Source organism: Mobula birostris, chromosome 25 (assembly GCF_030028105.1).
Source record: "Mobula birostris isolate sMobBir1 chromosome 25, sMobBir1.hap1, whole genome shotgun sequence".
In the NCBI taxonomy this organism is placed as follows: domain Eukaryota; kingdom Metazoa; phylum Chordata; class Chondrichthyes; order Myliobatiformes; family Myliobatidae; genus Mobula; species Mobula birostris.
Genome location: NC_092394.1, coordinates 61685792 through 61703005, shown reverse-complemented (window position 1 = coordinate 61703005; position 17214 = coordinate 61685792). Strand labels below are relative to the sequence as shown.

General features: G+C 42.8%; 2 protein-coding genes across 8 annotated transcripts in view; one reads left to right on the top strand and one right to left on the bottom strand.

Annotated features, from left to right (window-relative positions):
• pisd (phosphatidylserine decarboxylase) overlaps nucleotides 1-13603 on the top strand; it is a 182894-nt gene extending 169291 nt beyond the window's left edge. For 3 of the 6 annotated variants that reach the window (XM_072243234.1, XM_072243237.1, XM_072243233.1), the window contains 3 exons: nucleotides 2580-2726; nucleotides 9183-9343; nucleotides 11789-13603. In XM_072243234.1, coding sequence (XP_072099335.1) covers nucleotides 2580-2726; nucleotides 9183-9343; nucleotides 11789-12013 — 533 coding nt within the window. In that variant the 3' untranslated portion in view covers nucleotides 12014-13603. Of the gene's footprint in view, nucleotides 1-2579; nucleotides 2727-9182; nucleotides 9344-11788 lie in introns of those variants that run through there. The other 3 variants (XM_072243236.1, XM_072243238.1, XM_072243239.1) reach the window with 3 other exon arrangements.
• Nucleotides 13202-17214, bottom strand: part of sfi1 (SFI1 centrin binding protein) — a 246468-nt gene continuing 242455 nt past the window's right edge. For both annotated transcript variants that reach the window (XM_072243230.1, XM_072243231.1), the window contains one exon: nucleotides 13202-14051. In XM_072243230.1, coding sequence (XP_072099331.1) covers nucleotides 13944-14051 — 108 coding nt within the window. In that variant the 3' untranslated portion in view covers nucleotides 13202-13943. The remainder of the gene's footprint in view (nucleotides 14052-17214) is intronic.

The window sequence follows — 17214 nt, the reverse complement described above, 5'->3', positions numbered from 1 at the left end:
TTTTAATTCCCTCATCTAAATCATTAATATATATTGTAGACAGCTGCGGTCCCAGCATTGAACCCTGCGGTACCCCACTGGTCACTGCCTGCCGTTCCGAAAAGGACCCATTAATCCCTACTATTTGTTTTCTGTCAGCCAGCCAATTTTCAATCCATGTCAGTACTCTGCCCTCAATACCATGTGCCCTAATTTTGCCCACTAATCTCCAATGTGGGACTTTATCAAAGGCTTTCTGAAGGTCCAGGTACACTACATCCACTGGCTCGCCCTTGTCCATTCTCATAGTTACATCCTCAAAAAATTCCAGAAGATTAGTCAAGCATGATTTCCCCTTTGTAAATCCATGCTGACTCAGACCAATCCTGTTACTGCTAGCCAGATGTGTCGTAATTTCATCTTTTATAATTGACTGCAGCATCTTTCCCACCACCGACGTCAGGCTAACCGGTCTATAATTCCCTGTTTTCTCTCTTCCTCCCTTCCTGAAGAGAGGGACAACATTAGCCACCCTCCAATCCACAGGAATTGATCCTGAATCCATAGAACATTGGAAAATGATTACCAATGCGTCCATGATTTCTAAAGCCACCTCCTCAAGTACCCTGGGATGCAGACCGTCAGGTCCCAGGGACTTATCAGCCTTCAGACCCAACAGCCGATCCAACACCAATTCCTGCCTAATATAAATTTCCTTCAGTTCATCCATTACCCTAGGTCCTTTGGCCACTATTACATCTGGGAGATTGTTTGTGTCTTCCTTAGTGAAGACAGATCCAAAGTACCTGTTCAACTCGTCTGCCATTTCCTTGTTCCCCATAATAAATTCACCCGCTTCTGTCTTCAAGGGCCCAATTTTGGTCTTAATTTTTTTTTCCTTTTCACATGCCTAAAGGAGCTTTTACTATCCTCCTTTATATTCTTGGCTAGTTTACCTTCGTACCTCATTTTTTCTCTGTGTATTGCCTTTTTAGTTACCTTCTGTTGCTCTTTAAAAGTTTCCCAATCCTCCGGCTTCCCACTCGTCTTTGCTATGTTATACTACTTCTCTTTTATTTTTATGCTGTCCATTACTTCCCTTCTCAGCCACAGCCTCCCCTTAGGATCTTTCTTCGTCTTTGGAATGAACTGATCCTGCACCTTCCACATTATTCCCAGAAACTTTTGCCATTGCTGTTCCACTGTCATCCCTGCTAGTGTATTGTTCCATTGAACTTTGGCCAGCTCCTCCCTCATAGCACCATAGTTCCCTTTGTTCAACTGTAATACTGACACTCCTGAGTTTCCCTTCTCCCTCTCAAATTGTAGATTAAAACTTATCATATTATGGTCACTACCTCCTAATGGCTCCTTTACCTCGAGGTCCCTGATCGAATCCGGTTCATTGCACAACACTAAATCTAGAATTGCGTTCTCTCTGGTAGGCTCCAGTACAAGCTGTTCCAGGAATCCATTTCGGAGGGACTCCACAAACTCCCTTTCTTGGGGTCCAGTACCAACGTGATTCCAACAGTCTACCTGCATGTTGAAGTCCCCCATAACAACTGTAGCATTACCTTTGCGACATGCCAATTTTAACTCTTGATTCAACTTACACCCTACATCATACGATAAAAATCATGTCACATCAACCTCTTAAAGTGAAACTCCAACTCAGTGTGGCTAGCTGTGAATTATGTACATTTCCCCCAATTATGTTACCCTATAATGATAATACAAAAGTGGCTGAGGGTGCTAGAGGTGTTGAGTTCTTGTTATGTATATTTGGAAGTTGACCCGTGTGTGTAGTTCTGTTTCTGAGAGGCAGCAGAGAGGTCAAGAGAAGTAAATTGCGCAATCTATGATCGTGCTTCTAGAATATAGATAATAAGTACAGTGCAAAGCAGTGTCTTAACTTACCTGCTCTTCAAAAGCCACTCCCTTGTGGGAGGAAGTGAAGGTGCTGTTTAGCTGATGATGTCACAGTGCTGCTAGAGTTTAAATCTGGCGCACAGTGACCATACGACCTCTGGGTTGCTGTGGACCAGGCAGTCAAGGGTAGTACAGAAATGGAAAGTGGTGGGGGTGTGCTGCAATAGAGGGCCTGGGTCGACACTTTAGGTCAGTCTTTGCTACAGTACACCGTTTAGTGTATGTTTTGACCGGCCACTTAGGGCGTACACTTTAGATAAGTATTTGTAGTTGAGTGTGGCTTGGTTTATTGAATGTTTATTTTGTCTTATAAATAAATAGTTAACCTACTTACTAGTAGTGAATGTCTTAATCACTCAACAAACCTGATATCACACAAGTTCCTCCAAACTGCAATCTAAACCATTCTTCATTGAACAGAACTTCACAGTTGCTAACATCGTCTGTCAAAGTTCTGGCTGGCTGACACTATTATTTTGCACTACGTAATATATATATTACTGAATTATAGTTTTTAAATGATGTACTGCACTGCTACCGCAAAACAACAAACTTCATGACATGTCAGTGATATTAAATGTGGTTCTGATTCTAAATTCCAAGGTACAATGGTTCTTAGAATCCTGTTTAAATCCTTTCTTTGTTGTATAATTTATGTAATCCTGCAGATAACACAGAGACAACGTTTCAGGACCACTTGGTTACAAAGGAAGGCAATGATCTCTATCACTGTGTCATTTATTTGGCTCCTGGAGATTATCACTGTTTTCATTCACCAACTGATTGGCGAGTCTCTCACAGGCGGCATTTTCCAGGTAAGAATTCTATTGTTCATTGGGGTTTACCCTGGAATTGGTATCATTAGGAATGACCTGAAACTGCCATGTGACATAGAACACTATATTGTGCCAATTGTTCAACCTGCTCCAAGATCAATCTTGTCCTTCCCTTTCATATAGCCCTTCATTTTTCTGTCATCTATGTTGCCTCATCTGAGTCTCTTAAATATCCTTATTTGTCTCTACCACACCCCCTGCAGCGTGTTCCTACGTCAGAAAACTGTTGGTATTGAAAGTACAGTCAGATCACCAAGAATATTAGTAAACTTGAATGGCAATTAAGTAGCAAATGAATTTCAACATGATGCATGGAAGGAGTACACTTTGTGCAGAAATGTGGGAGCATGGTAGCGGAAAGAATGGATATGGAAGCGCCGATTCACTAGTCATAAAAGGTTGCACCACATCTTAGTAAACAGAAGCAGGTTAAGCACCAAGTTTTTTTCTCGAGGGATAGAATGGGGAAGTTATTGAAACCTTGGTTAGATCACACTTAGAGAAATTGGTGCAGTTCTGGTCAACATATTATCAGAAGGCTATGAAGGTGCAGAGAAGATTTACAAGGATGTTACCACAAATGTGAGAAAGAACTAACATGATCACTCTTAGCCTGAGAAGAGAAACTTTATGTACAGGCATAATGGATAAATGTCATGCAGAAGAAGCTCTGAAAATATGACAAAAGACCAAATATCCAACAGAATTGAAAGGAATTGCCTCTTCTGAGGGTGATGAGACGATAGAACTCATTCCTGCAGAGGTGGTGGAGTCAGTATTCCAGGTATATTTATGGCAGTTCAAGCAAATAGGGAGAAGGGAGAAAAGGTTTTTGCTGAGTAAAGTTGAGGGACACTTGAATGGAACAACTTTGGCATGGACTGGTGGCATTTAGGGACTAATGCTTACTGTAATTTCAAGTTCAGTGAAGTTTATTGTCTTTGGAACAAGTATGAGGAGGTATACGATGAAAAAGTTTGCTTGCTGCAACATAGGCACAGTGGTGCAAACAGAACACAATGTAGTGTTTCACTGCTGTGCTAGGGCTAGGGTTGTGCAGATCATTCAAGAACTTGATGGTCTGGGACTTAAGGCTTTTCTACTTCTTTCCTTACGATGGGTCTGGGATCAGTGCCTTTTGTAGTTCCTGAGCAGTTTCTTTCTGAATCATTCTGGAAGCAGAGGCTGGGTTGGGCCATTAGCTAGATTCTGGAACTTTCCCAGCAGCCAGCATTTGTGTTGTAAGTCTGATGCTGTTCTCCAAGCACAGTTCAGTGTTGTGCTGTTGGCAAACATCCAGTGACAGGCAATGGAAAAGAACGAGGCCTCTGATACTTCCGTAATACAGGCTAACTCTTAGTCTGGAAGGATATGAATGAGATAGCTCTAAAGATGACCTCAGAAAACACTTTAGTATTAATACAGTCTCCTTGATGGTCAAAAGAACAGCAGATATAGCATCATGTTCTCTGAAGATTGACAGCATTAGGGTTTTAATCGCTAAATGAGATTTATGGAGCTGTTGCTAGTTAGTTCTTTAGGTTTCAGCTGGCTCACTGAATCCTTTCTTAAAGCTGAAACAGTAAAAGGTGAAAGAGACGTTCTTGAGTGAAAATAACTTGGATTTTCAACATCATTCTTGCTCAATAATCAAAAACACAAATATAAGTTACGAAGGTTTCTTGCTTGAGAATTGCAGGATCCATTAATCTGGCGTGTGAGTGGAAAAACTGTACTCCTTGGAACACAAGGTTAAAAGGAGCTTTAAAGAAGGTCCATAGAACATAGAATAGTACAGCACATTACAGGCCCTTCGGCCCACAATGTTGTGTCGACCCTCAAACCCTGCCTCCCATATAACCCCCCACCTTAAATTCCTCCATATACCTGTCTAGTAGTCTCTTAAACTTCACTAGTGTATCTGCCTCCACCACTGACTCAGGCAGTGCATTCCACGCACCAACCACTCTCTGAGTAAAAAACCTTCCTTTAATATCCCCCTTGAACTTCCCACCCCTTACCTTAAAGCCATGTCCTCTTGTATTGAGCAGTGGTGCCCTGGGAAAGAGGCGCTGGCTATCCACTCTATCTGTTCCTCTTATTATCTTGTACACCTCTATCATGTCTCCTCTCATCCTCCTTCTCTCCAAAGAGTAAAGCCCTAGCTTCTTTAATTTCTGATCATAATGCATACTCTCTAAACCAGGCAGCATCCTGGTAAATCTCCTCTGTACCCTTTCCAATGCTTCCACATCCTTCCTATAGTGAGGTGACCAGAACTGGACACAGTACTCCAAGTGTGGCCTAACCAGAGTTTTATAGAGCTGCATCATTATATCACAACTCTTAAACTCTATCCCTCGACTTATGAAAGCTAACACCCAATAAACTTTCTTAACTACCCTATCTACCTGTGAGGCAACTTTCAGGGATCTGTGGATATGTACCCCCAGATCCCTCTGCTCCTCCACACTTGAAAATATCCTGCCATTTACTTTGTACTCTGCCTTGGAGTTTGTCCTTCCAAAGTGTACCACCTCACACTTCTCCGGGTTGAACTCCATCTGCCACTTCTCAGCCCACTTACATAGAAACATAGAAAATAGGTGCAGGAGTAGGCCATTCGGCCCTTTGAGCCTGCACTGCCATTCAGTGTGATCATGGCTGATCATCCAACTCAGAACCCTGTACCAGCCTTCCCTCCATACCCCCTGATCCCTTTAGCCACAAGGGCCATATCTAACTCCCTCTTAAATATAGCCAATGAACTGGCCTCAACTGTTTCCTGTGGTAGAGAATTCCACAGATTCACCACCCTCTGTGTGAAGAAGTTTTTCCTAATCTCGGTCCTAGAAGGCTTCCCCTTTATCCTCAAATTGTGACTCCTCGTTCTGGACTTCCCCAACATCGGGAACAATCTTCCTGCATCTAGCCTGTCCAATCCCTTCAGGATTTTATACGTTTCAATAAGATCCCCCCTCAATCTTCTAAATTCCAACGAGTATAAGCCTAGTTCATCCAGTCTTTCATCATATGAAAGTCTTGCCATCCCAGGAATCAATCTGGTGAACCTTGTTTGTACTCCCTCCATGGCAAGGATGTCTTTCCTCAGATTAGGGGACCAAAACTGTACACAATACTCCAGGTATGGTCTCACCAAGGCCTCGTACAACTGCAGTAGTACCTCCCTGCTCCTGTACTTGAATCCTCTTGCTATGAATGCCAGCATACCATTCGCCTTTTTCACTGCCTGCTGTACCTGCATGCCCACTTTCAATGACTGGTGTATAATGACACCCAGGTCTCGTTGCACCTCCCCTTTTCCTAATCGGCCACCATTCAGATAATCTGTTTCCCTGTTTTTGCCACCAAAGTGGATAACCTCACATTTATCCACATTAAATTGCATCTGCCATGAATTTGCCCACTCACCCAACCTATCCAAGTCACCCTGCATCCTCTTAGCATCCTCCTCACAGCTAACACTGCCGCCCAGCTTCGTGTCATCCGCAAACTTGGAGATGCTGCATTTAATTCCCTCATCCAAGTCATTAATATATATTGTAAACAACTGGGGTCCCAGCACTGAGCCTTGCGGTACCCCACTAGTCACCGCCTGCCATTCTGAAAAGGTCCCGTTTATTCCCACTCTTCGCTTCCTGTCTGCCAACCAATTCTCTATCCACATCAATACCATACCCCCAATACCACGTGCTTTAAGTTTGCACACTAATCTCCTGTGTGGGACCTTGTCAAAAGCCTTCTGAAAATCCAAATATACCACATCCACTGGTTCTCCCCTATCCACTCTACGAGTTACATCCTCAAAAAATTCTGTGAAATTCGTCAGACATGATTTTCCTTTCACAAATCCATGTTGACTTTGTCCGATGATTTCACCGCTTTCCAAATGTGCTGTTATCACATCTTTGATAACTGACTCCAGCAGTTTCCCCACCACCGACGTTAGGCTAACCGGTCTATAATTCCCCGGTTTCTCTCTCCCTCCTTTTTTAAAAAGTGGGGTTACATTAGCCACCCTCCAATCCTCAGGAACTAATCCAGAATCTAAAGAGTTTTGAAAAATTATCACTAATGCATCCACTATTTCTTGGGCTACTTTCTTAAGCACTCTGGGATGCAGACCATCTGGCCCTGGGGATTTATCTGCCTTTAATCCCTTCAATTTACCCAACACCACTTCCCTACTTCTGCATTCCAATCAATGTCTCTCTGCAATCTTCGACAATCCTCTACACTATCTACACCACCACCAACCTTTGTGTCGTCTGCAAACTTGCCAACCCATCCTTCTACCCCCACATCCAGGTCGTTAATAAAAATCACGAAAAGTAGAGGTCCCAGAACAGGTCCTTGTGGGACACCACTAGTCACAATCCTCCAATCTGAATGTACTCCCTCCACCACGACTCTCTGCCTTCTGCAGGCAAGCCAATTCTGAATCCACCTAGCCAAACTTCCCTGGATCCCATGCCTTCTGACTTTCTGAATAAGCCTACCATGTGGAACCTTGTTAAATGCCTTACTAAAATCCATATAGATCACATCCACTGCACTGCCCTCATCTATATGCCTGGTCACCTCCTTAAAGAACTCTATTAGGCTTGTTAGACACGATCTGCCCTGCACAAAGCCATGCTGACTATCCCTGATCAGACCATGATTCTCTAAATGCCCATAGATCCTATCTCTGAGAATCTTTTCCAACAGCTTTCCCACCACAGACGTAAGGCTCACTGGTCTATAATTACCCAGACTATCCCTACTACCTTTTTTGAACAAGGGGCAACACTCGCCTCCCTCCAATCCTCTGGTACCATTCCCGTGGACAACGAGGACATAAAGATCCTAGCCAGAGGCTCAGCAATCTCTTCCCTCGCCTCGTGGAGCAGCCTGGGGAATATTCCGTCAGGCCCCGGGGACTTATCCGTCCTAATGTATTTTAACAACTCCAACACCACCTCTCCCTTAATATCAACATGCTCCAGAACATCAACCTCACTCATATTGTCCTCACCATCATCAAGTTCCCTCTCATTCGTGAATACCGAAGAGAAGTATTCATTGAGGACCTTGCTCACTTCCACAGCCTCCAGGCACATTCCCACCTTTATCTCTAATCGGTCCTACCTTCACTCCTGTCATCCTTTTGTTCTTCACATAATTGAAGAATGCCTTGGGGTTTTCCTTTACCCTACTCGCCAAGGCCCTTTCATGCCCCCTTCTTGCTCTTCTCAGCCTATTCTTAAGCTCCTTTCTCGCTTCCCTATATTCCTCAATTGACCCATCTGATTCTTGCTTCCTAAACCTCATGTATGCTGCCTTCTTCCACCTGATTAGATTTTCCACCTCACTTGTCACCCATGGTTCCTTCACCCTACCATTCTTTATCTTCCTCACTGGGACAAATTTATCCCTAACATCCTGCAAGAGATCCCTTAACATCGACCACATGTCCATAGTACATTTCCCTGCAAAAACATCATCCCAATTCACACCCGCAAGTTCTAGCCTTATAGCCTCATAATTTGCCCTTCCCTAGTTAAAAATTTTCCTGTCCTCTCTGATTCTGTCCTTTTCCATGATAATGCTAAAGGCCAGGGAGCGGTGGTCACTGTCCCCCAGATGCTCACCCACTGAGAGATCTGTGACCTGACCCGGTTCATTACCTAGTACTAGATCTAGTATGGCATTCCCCCTAGTCGGCCTGTCCACATACTGTGACAGGAATCCATCCTGGACACACTTAACAAACTCAGCCCTGTCTAAACCCTTGGAACTAATCAGGTGCCAATCAATATTAGGGAAGTTGAAGTCACCCATGATAATAACCCTGTTTTTTGGCACCTTTCGAAAATCTGCCTCCCAATAGGATATGGGATTTTAGCAGGGAAAAATCTCCTATCTGTTGGGTGTTGGTCACCAAAGGAGATGGTTTTGAGATAGTTGGAGACACAATCAATGGGGGAGGAAGAAGTGCAATTTTTTTAAAAGTTCTCAGCAACGATCCAGAACTCACTGCTGCGAAGTTGGAAGCAGATTCAAGATCAAGGGAATTGCATGAAAAAAAATTGAAAGGCTGCAGGGAAGGAACAATAGTGAGAGATTAATTGATAGTCATTTTAAAGAGGGGATATGGCCAAGATAGTTGAAATGGTTTCGTTCATTTTGAAGATTCTGGAATTACAAATTTATAGTAACAGAGGGCTGTGATTCTGTTGTAGTGAAGTCAAAAAGAGTGATGTGTCAAAATCAAGACGATTGCACCAGTGCACACATACTCTTTCATATGACAATGAAAAATTTCCAGCCACAATTCCAAGGACACAACATGTGCTTAGACAAGTGGAATTGTGCAGTTTGCAGAAACAGTGACTAAAACCAGGTTGTATATTTGTTCCTGTCTTCCTTCAGGCTCTCTTATGTCGGTTAATCCTGGAGTAGCTCGTTGGATTAAGGAGCTTTTCTGTCACAATGAACGGGTTGTTCTGGCTGGAGATTGGACTCATGGCTTCTTTTCGCTCACTGCAGTCGGTGCCACAAATGTTGGATCTATTCGCATTTACTTTGACAATGTGAGTATGGTAGACAGTTATGGGAAGTAAACCCAGTATTTTGAAGCGTTTTTATGCTTGCTGCCTGTGCCCGGGATGAGTAAAAATGAGGTACTGAAAGTCTAAAAGAAAATGCTGGAAATGCTCAAGATCTGCAGACAGAGAAGCAGAGTTATATTTTACCTGTTGGAGTACTGCACTTAATTTTGGTTTCCATTTATTTTGCTTGCACCTGTTTGAGATAATGGGGTATAATTGGCCTTGGAAGTTCCTGTATGTCTCTGAGCTAAATATAAAGGGGAAAAATGGTAAAATGTGGGTGTATAATTCCTGATCGATGGAACACTGTTAGCAACCCAAAGATTGGAAATTCAGTTCTATAAAATTACTGGGTGGAGTTTTGCAGCGCAGCTTAAAGCACATATTTATGCTCCTGTGAAATGGCCACAGGTTTTCACTGTTAGCATGCTGTCTTAATGAAGTATCTGCTGCTGATTAGCCAGGATATATTGAACAAAAATGGAAAAATAGCTGAACACAAGCAAAAGTGCAGAAAATTGTTGAAACTTTCCAATTCACTAAGCATCCTCTTGCTTAATGCTTAAATTAAGTATCCTAAGGGGACAAGATTTTTGATATTTGAGGGATAACCATGTCTTGATGAAGGGGTCTCATTTGGAAACATCAGCTGTTAATTTCTGCAGAGATGCTGCCTGACCTGCACAGTACCTCCAGTGGTTTTCATGTTACTCATGTTGATTCCCTCATTTAATTTCTCTCATTAAACTAGTTATGGGACATGCATCCTTTTTCTCAATTGAAACTGTATCATTACCTTACAGATCACCCATCAGTGCAGATTTATGTATGGTCAATGACCTCAGTGTTAAGCTGGTGAACTATACACTCATTGGCCAATTTGCTGTTGCGCACTGCTATTATAATGCATGGTTATTTGAGTTGCATAGAAACAGAAAACCTACAGCACAATACAGGCCCTTTGGCCCACAAAGCTGTGCCAAACATGTTCTTACCTTAAAACTATATTCTGCCATCATATTTGACCTACCAAAATGAACCACCTCACACTTATCTAGGTTGAACTCCATCTGCCTAGTTCTGCATCCTATCAATAGCCCGCTGTAGCCTCTGGCAGCCTTCCTGTCAGCTTGAACTAGTTTGGCCATTCTCTTCTGAGCTCTCTCATTGCCAAGATATATTCACTGACAGAGTTGATGCTCTCTAGATTTTTGGTTGTCCTTTTTGCACCATTCTCCATAAATTCCAGACTATGCATGAAAATCCTAAGAGATGTCTTATGAGAATAGGTTGAGTGAACTTGGCCTTTTCTCCTTGGAGCGACGGAGGATGAGGTGTACAAGATAATGAGAGGCATTGATTGTGTGGATAGAGGCTTTTCCCCAGGGCTGAATTGGCTAGCAGGAGAGGGCATAGTTTTAAGGTGCTTGGAAGTAGGTACAGAGGAGACGTCAGGGGTACGTTTTTTATGTGGTGAGTGTGTGGAATGGGCTGCCAGCGGTGGAGGTGGAAACGATAGGGTCTTTTAAGAAACTCCTGGATGGCTACACGGAGCTTAGAAAAATAGAGGTAGGGACATGTTCAGCACAGCTTTGTGGACTGAAGGGCCTGTATTGTGTTGCATGTTTTCTATGTTTCTATGAATTTCTGGGATACTCAAACCACTCTATCTGGCACCAACAATAGTTCTGTGGTCAAAGTCCCTTAGATCACATTTTCTCCACACTCAGGTTGGAGGAACAATACCTTATATTCTGTCTGGGTAGCCTCCAACCTGATGGCATGAACATCGACTTCTCTAACTTCTGCTAATGCCCCACCTCCCCCTCGTACCCCATCTGTTACTTATTTTTATACACACATTCTTTCTCTCACTCTGTCCCTCTGAATATACCCCTTGCCCATCCTCTGGGTTCCCCTCCCCGCCTTGTCTTTCTTCCCAGACCTCCTGTCCCATGATCCTCTCGTATCCCCTTTGCCAATCACCTGTCCAGCTCTTGGCTCCATCCTTCCCCCTCCTGTCTTCTCCTATCATTTTGGATCTCCCCCTCCCCCTCCAACTTTCAAATCTCTTACTCACTCTTCCTTCAGTTAGTCCTGACAAAGGGTCTCGGCCTGAAACGTCGACTGTACCTCTTCCCAGAGATGCTGCCTGGCCTGCTGCGTTCACCAGCAACTTTGATGTGTGTTGTTCGTGTTCTCCCCATTCTGATGTTTTGTCTGAATAGCAACTGAGCCTCTTGTTTGTGCCTACATGAATTTATTCATTGAATTGCTGATTAGATGTTTGCATTAATGAGCAGGTGAACGTAAGAAAGTAGTTACTGAGTGTCTATTGTGAAGTCACTGTATACCAAGATGGATTATGAAATGGGACAGCAGTGTTGGAAAATAACCCTTACTGTATTTAACTTTTATTTGGTGTAGGATCTGCACACCAACAGCCCTCGCTACATGAAGGGCTCCTACAATGACTTCAGTTTTGTTACAAACAACAACAAAGAAGGGGTTACCATGAGAAAAGGAGAGCATCTGGGCGAGTTCAACTTGGGCTCCACCATTGTACTCATCTTTGAGGCACCAAAAGACTTCATCTTTAACCTTAAACCTGGACAGAAGATTAGATTTGGAGAGGCTCTGGGGTCTATCTAGTAACATCATTTTTTAAAATCTCAAATTGGATGGGAGTAATAAGAAGTGGGTGCAGACTAGGAAGCAGGAGGAATGGCTGTACTGAAATTTGGTTGAAATTCAGGCTGTTCCTCCGCCATCACCCCAGAAGCATCTCCCTCAGCTGCACCATAACTAATGCTCTGCTCTCTCCTGAAACACGGAACTACCCCTACCCGGTTACTCCTTTCAATAGGAAGCTGATGGGAGGGATGGGGTTTTGAGCATGTGCCGTACCGTTCTTCCTGTGAATAGGAGGACCCTGGCAGGTCACCAGGAATAAAAGAACTTTGAAAGATGAACTGAGTTTTTAGGGCCCAAGTCTTAAGGGACCCCATGAAACACTGCAGGAGATGGTGATGCAGAATGTTTGCTGAATAGCTCCATGCAAGTGGGTCATCCTAAGTTCATGCAGTAATTTTATATCCTTAAAAGTAAATTCATCAAATTACATTTCAGACAAAATAAAATAATGGCTATACCAAAACTTACTGCTGCGTTTTTTTTTTTACAGAGCTGAGGGGGAGAAATGTTAAAACTTGATTGTTAATCCAGATGTCAAAATGGGGGAAACAAAATCAGATATGGTGTAAAACAAGCCAGTGACTAAACAGCCAAATACTGAGATGAATTTATATTTTCACTGGTTTACAATCTGGCTCTTGCCCTGTTTAACCTGCATCTAGCTTCCTGTAACCTGGCATGTTGGAACGTACAATAATACCTAAGGGCCAGACATCTTTACTGTTACTTTAAATGTAAATCATGTTGTTGCTCCTTAAATAAAATGTCAAAAGGTGGGGCACCAAAAAGGTTGCTGATTTTTTTTTTCTTTGGTTCTTGGTCAGCACCTGTTTATATCAAACCACCACCAAAGAGGGCACTGGAGTTGTCCCTTTATTAATGGTGACACTGTATGTTGCTAGTACTTGGTGTCATTCCTTGCATATGCTGAAGATTGCTATTCTGTTCTGGGCTTAAGCACTAAATGAGCGGCCATAACAAATGTCCTTTTGGAGCTTCCCACACAGTGGTACGATATGAGAGGGAACAGGAGGTTTTAATTATATTTTTTGTTAGCTGTTTTTATAGTTTATTAGTGTCTGGTTCAATCCTGCAGCTATTCACTGCAGGATTATTTTCATATGGAATAGTGAATAATGACCAAGGAATAAAATATACCAGTATTTCACAATAATTTTTAATTTCTAAGTTTTCCTTAGTTTTGGTATGAAGCCTTATATGCACAATAGAATGGGTGATTCTCCATCATCTGCATAACTGTTTTATTTTTAAAAAATTTTATCAACCTTTAGAACCCTTGTATTCCCAGTCTGCAGAAGGGTTGGAACCCTTTTCAGTGTAGCCTGAGAATTAACACTGGTCCATTCAGCTGCTGCACCGCAAAGAAAAATATTTGAAGACAGACATTGGAATCAAATGTGCTGTACCGTATGCTTCACTATCATGAATGGTCTACTTCTGCTTCCAGATCTTATTCATGTGTGCACTTATTATCAATGAAATGCTGTAATAGGCCACAGCAAAAATTTTCTTATCATGGTTGTGGTAAAAGTAAGCTCCATAAGATGTGGGTTTCTTAATGTAAAAATAAAGTATATGTAATACAGCTCCAAGCTTTGAAAAAAATCCAACTACTATATCATCTTCCCTTGGACATTATTATTTCCCCACAAAGCTCTGAATGATAATGTCTACCACAGGTCTTTTTGTAACACAATGAAGTTTCATAGAAACATTTCAAAGCGTACACTATTTGCTGCTTCCACAAATGTTGTGTCCCATGGCTGAAAAAGCAAGAGATACATGGGTTGGATTCAGCATACCAGCAAATACTTCAGATTTAAAAAATGAGTTTCCCTATAACAATAAAGATGGCAGATTGACACCATCACGCTCTGAGCATCTGCCGAATTTCCTGCACTCTGGCAACGTGCCGCTGTATGTGTGGCGCATCTTTCTTCAGCTTCATTGAAAGTGTTTCAATGTCTATCTCCAGCTTAAAGTGAACACAAAGGAGAAAGTCAAAGTCTGTCATCAGGAACCAAAGTTAACCCCCACATCATTACATGTGAAGTAAAGTTTGTTAAACACAGCATACATGCTCAAATACGGTACTGAGAATAAATGAATGATGTAGAGTGTTGGAACATTTTATCAGTGTTGTGCAGCAGTACTCATAACAGGAAACCAATAGCTGGGGATAACTCAAAGTTGGTTCATGCAGAAGGACGTACGAAAAAGCAGGGTTTTGCCTGGAATTTCTTCACAAGGCAGTGAAACTCTGGTACCCTGCATATGCAATTTTGATACTAACATAGAAAACCTGCAACACAATACAGGCCCTTCGGCCCACAAAGCTGTGCTGAACATGTCCTTATCATAGAACTACCTAGGCTTTACCCATAGCCCTCAATTTTTCTAAGCTCCATGTATCCATCCAGGAGTCTCTTAAAAGACCCTATTGTTTCTGCCTCCACCACCGCTGCCAGCAGCCCATTCCACACACTCACCACTCTCTATGTTTAAAAAAAAAATTACCCTTGACAACTCCTCTGTACCTACTTCCAAGGACCTTAAGACTGTGCCCTCTTATGTTAACCATTTCAGCCCTGGGAGAAAGCCTCTGAGTATCCACACGAGCAATGCCTCTCATCATCTTATACACCTCTATCAGGTCACCTCTCATCCACTGTTGCTCCAAGGAGAAAAGGCTGAGTTCACTCAACCTATTCTCATAAGCCATGCTCCCCAATCCAGACAGCATCCTTGTAAATCTCCTCTGCACCCTTTCTATGATTTCCATGTCCTTCCTGTAGTGAGGCAACCACAATTGAGCACAGTACTCCAAGTGGGGTCTGACCAGGGTCCTATATAGCTGCATCATTACCTGACGAAGGGTCTTGGCCTGAAACGTCGACTGCACCTCTTCCTACAGATGCTGCCTGGCCTGCTGCGTTCACCAGCAACTTTGATGTGTGTTGCATCATTACCTGTCGGCTCTTAAACTCAATCCCATGGTTGATGTATGCCTTCTTAACCGCAGAGTCAACCTGTGTAGCAGCTCTGAGTGTCCTATGGACTCGGACCCCAAGATCCCTCTGATCCTCCACACTGCCAAGAGTCTTGCCGTTCCTACTACATTCTGCCATCATATTTGACCTACCAAAATGAACCACCTCACAGTTAACTGGGTGGAACGCCACTTTTCAGCCCAGTTTTGTATCCTATCAATGTCCCACTGTAACCTCTGACAGCCCTCCACACTATCCACAACACCTCCAACCTTTGTGTCATCAGCAGATTTACTAACCCATCCCTCCACTTCCTCATCAAGGTCATTTATCAAAATCGCAAAGAGAAGGGGTCCCAGAACAGATCCCTGAGGCACACCACTGGTCACCGGCCTCCATGCAGAATACGACCCGTCTACAACCACTCTTTGCCTTCTGCGGGCAAGCCATTTCTGGATCTACAGAGCAATGTCCCCTTGGATCCCATGCCCCCCTTACTTTCTCAATCAGCCTTGCATGGGGTACCTTGTTAAATGCCTTGCTGAAATCCATAGACACTACACCTACTGCTCTACCTTCATCAATGCGTTTAGTCACATCCTCAAAAAATTCAATCAGGCTTGTAAGGCATGACCTGCCTTTGACAAAGCCATGCTGACTATTCCTAATTATACTATCCCTCTCCAAATGTTCATAAATCCTTCCTCTCAGGATCTTTTCCATCAACTTACCAACCACTGAAGTAAGACTCACTGGTTTAACACACCTAACAAACTCCACCCCATCTAAACCGCTTGCTCTAGGGAGATGCCAATGGATATTTGAGAAATGAAAATCTCCCACCACGACAACCCTGTTATTATTACACCTTTCCAGAATCTGTCTCCCTATCTGCTCCTCGATGTCCCTGTTACTATTGGGTGGTCTAGAAAAAACACTCAGTAGAGTTACTGACCCCTAAAGCCTGGCACTCGAAGTAACCATTCCTGCCCCTCAGCCACCCAAGTGTCTGTAATGGCCACAACATCATAGCTCCAAGTACCCATCCATGCTCATCTGCTTTGTTCATAATACTCCTTGCATTAAAATAGCAATAACATAAAAAAAAATTCCTGAACACTCGACCAATCTTCAAGAAACAAAGGTGTGAAAGAGCAGGTTCCTGTTCATGATGACTGATGACATGCATGCTGAAGTACCATCTTTCTACTCAGATCCTCCACAAAGCAGGCTATCAGCAATAGAGGGAGACTGTTAGCTGGAAAACAGAATTACTCCACAATAGGACAGATCTGCAAAACACATAGTTGGCAAGTTGGCAGTGTATTAAATTCACAGCAACTACAATATGCGTTATTTCCAAAAGAACTTTCGAATAGACAGAAGTTTCTGAGATAGGCTTGCCCAGTACACAACTCAGAAATATTAAGTGCAATGGCTTTCTCATTGGGACCCTGTTTCAGATGTTTGATCATAAGACATATTGTAGGAGCAGAATCAGGCCATTTGGCCTATTCATCTGCTCCACTTTTCTATCTTAGCTAATTTATTATCCCTCTGAATCTCATTCCCCTGCTTTCTCCCTGTTACCATTGACACCCCAACTAATCAAAATCCCTTCAACTTCTGTTTTAAATGTACCCAATGACTTGGCATTTACATTTGCCTGTGACATTGAATTCCACAGACTCACCTCCCTCTGGCCCTGGACTCTCCCACTGTAAAAAACATCCTCTTCCTATCCAGATCTAGATCTTTTGATCGTCGATAGGTTTCAATGAAATTTCCTCTCATTCTTCTAAACTCCAGCCATCATAGCCATCAAATGCTCCTTATACATTAACCCTTTCATTCTCTGGAACATTCTCATGAACCTCCTGGACCCTGTCCAATGCCAGCATATCCTTTCTTAGATAAGGGGCTCAAAACTGCTCAATATTCCAAATTGCCATTTGACCAACGCCTTATGAAGTTTCAACATTTTTTTCCTGCTTTTATATTCTAGTCCTATTGAAATGAATGGTACCTTCCTTACCAGCCACTCAACCTGCAAGTTAACTTTCATGGAATCCTGCACGAGTACTCCCAAGTCTCTTTGCAGCTCTGATTTTTGAATTATCTTTTCATTTATTAAAGAGTTTAAGGCTT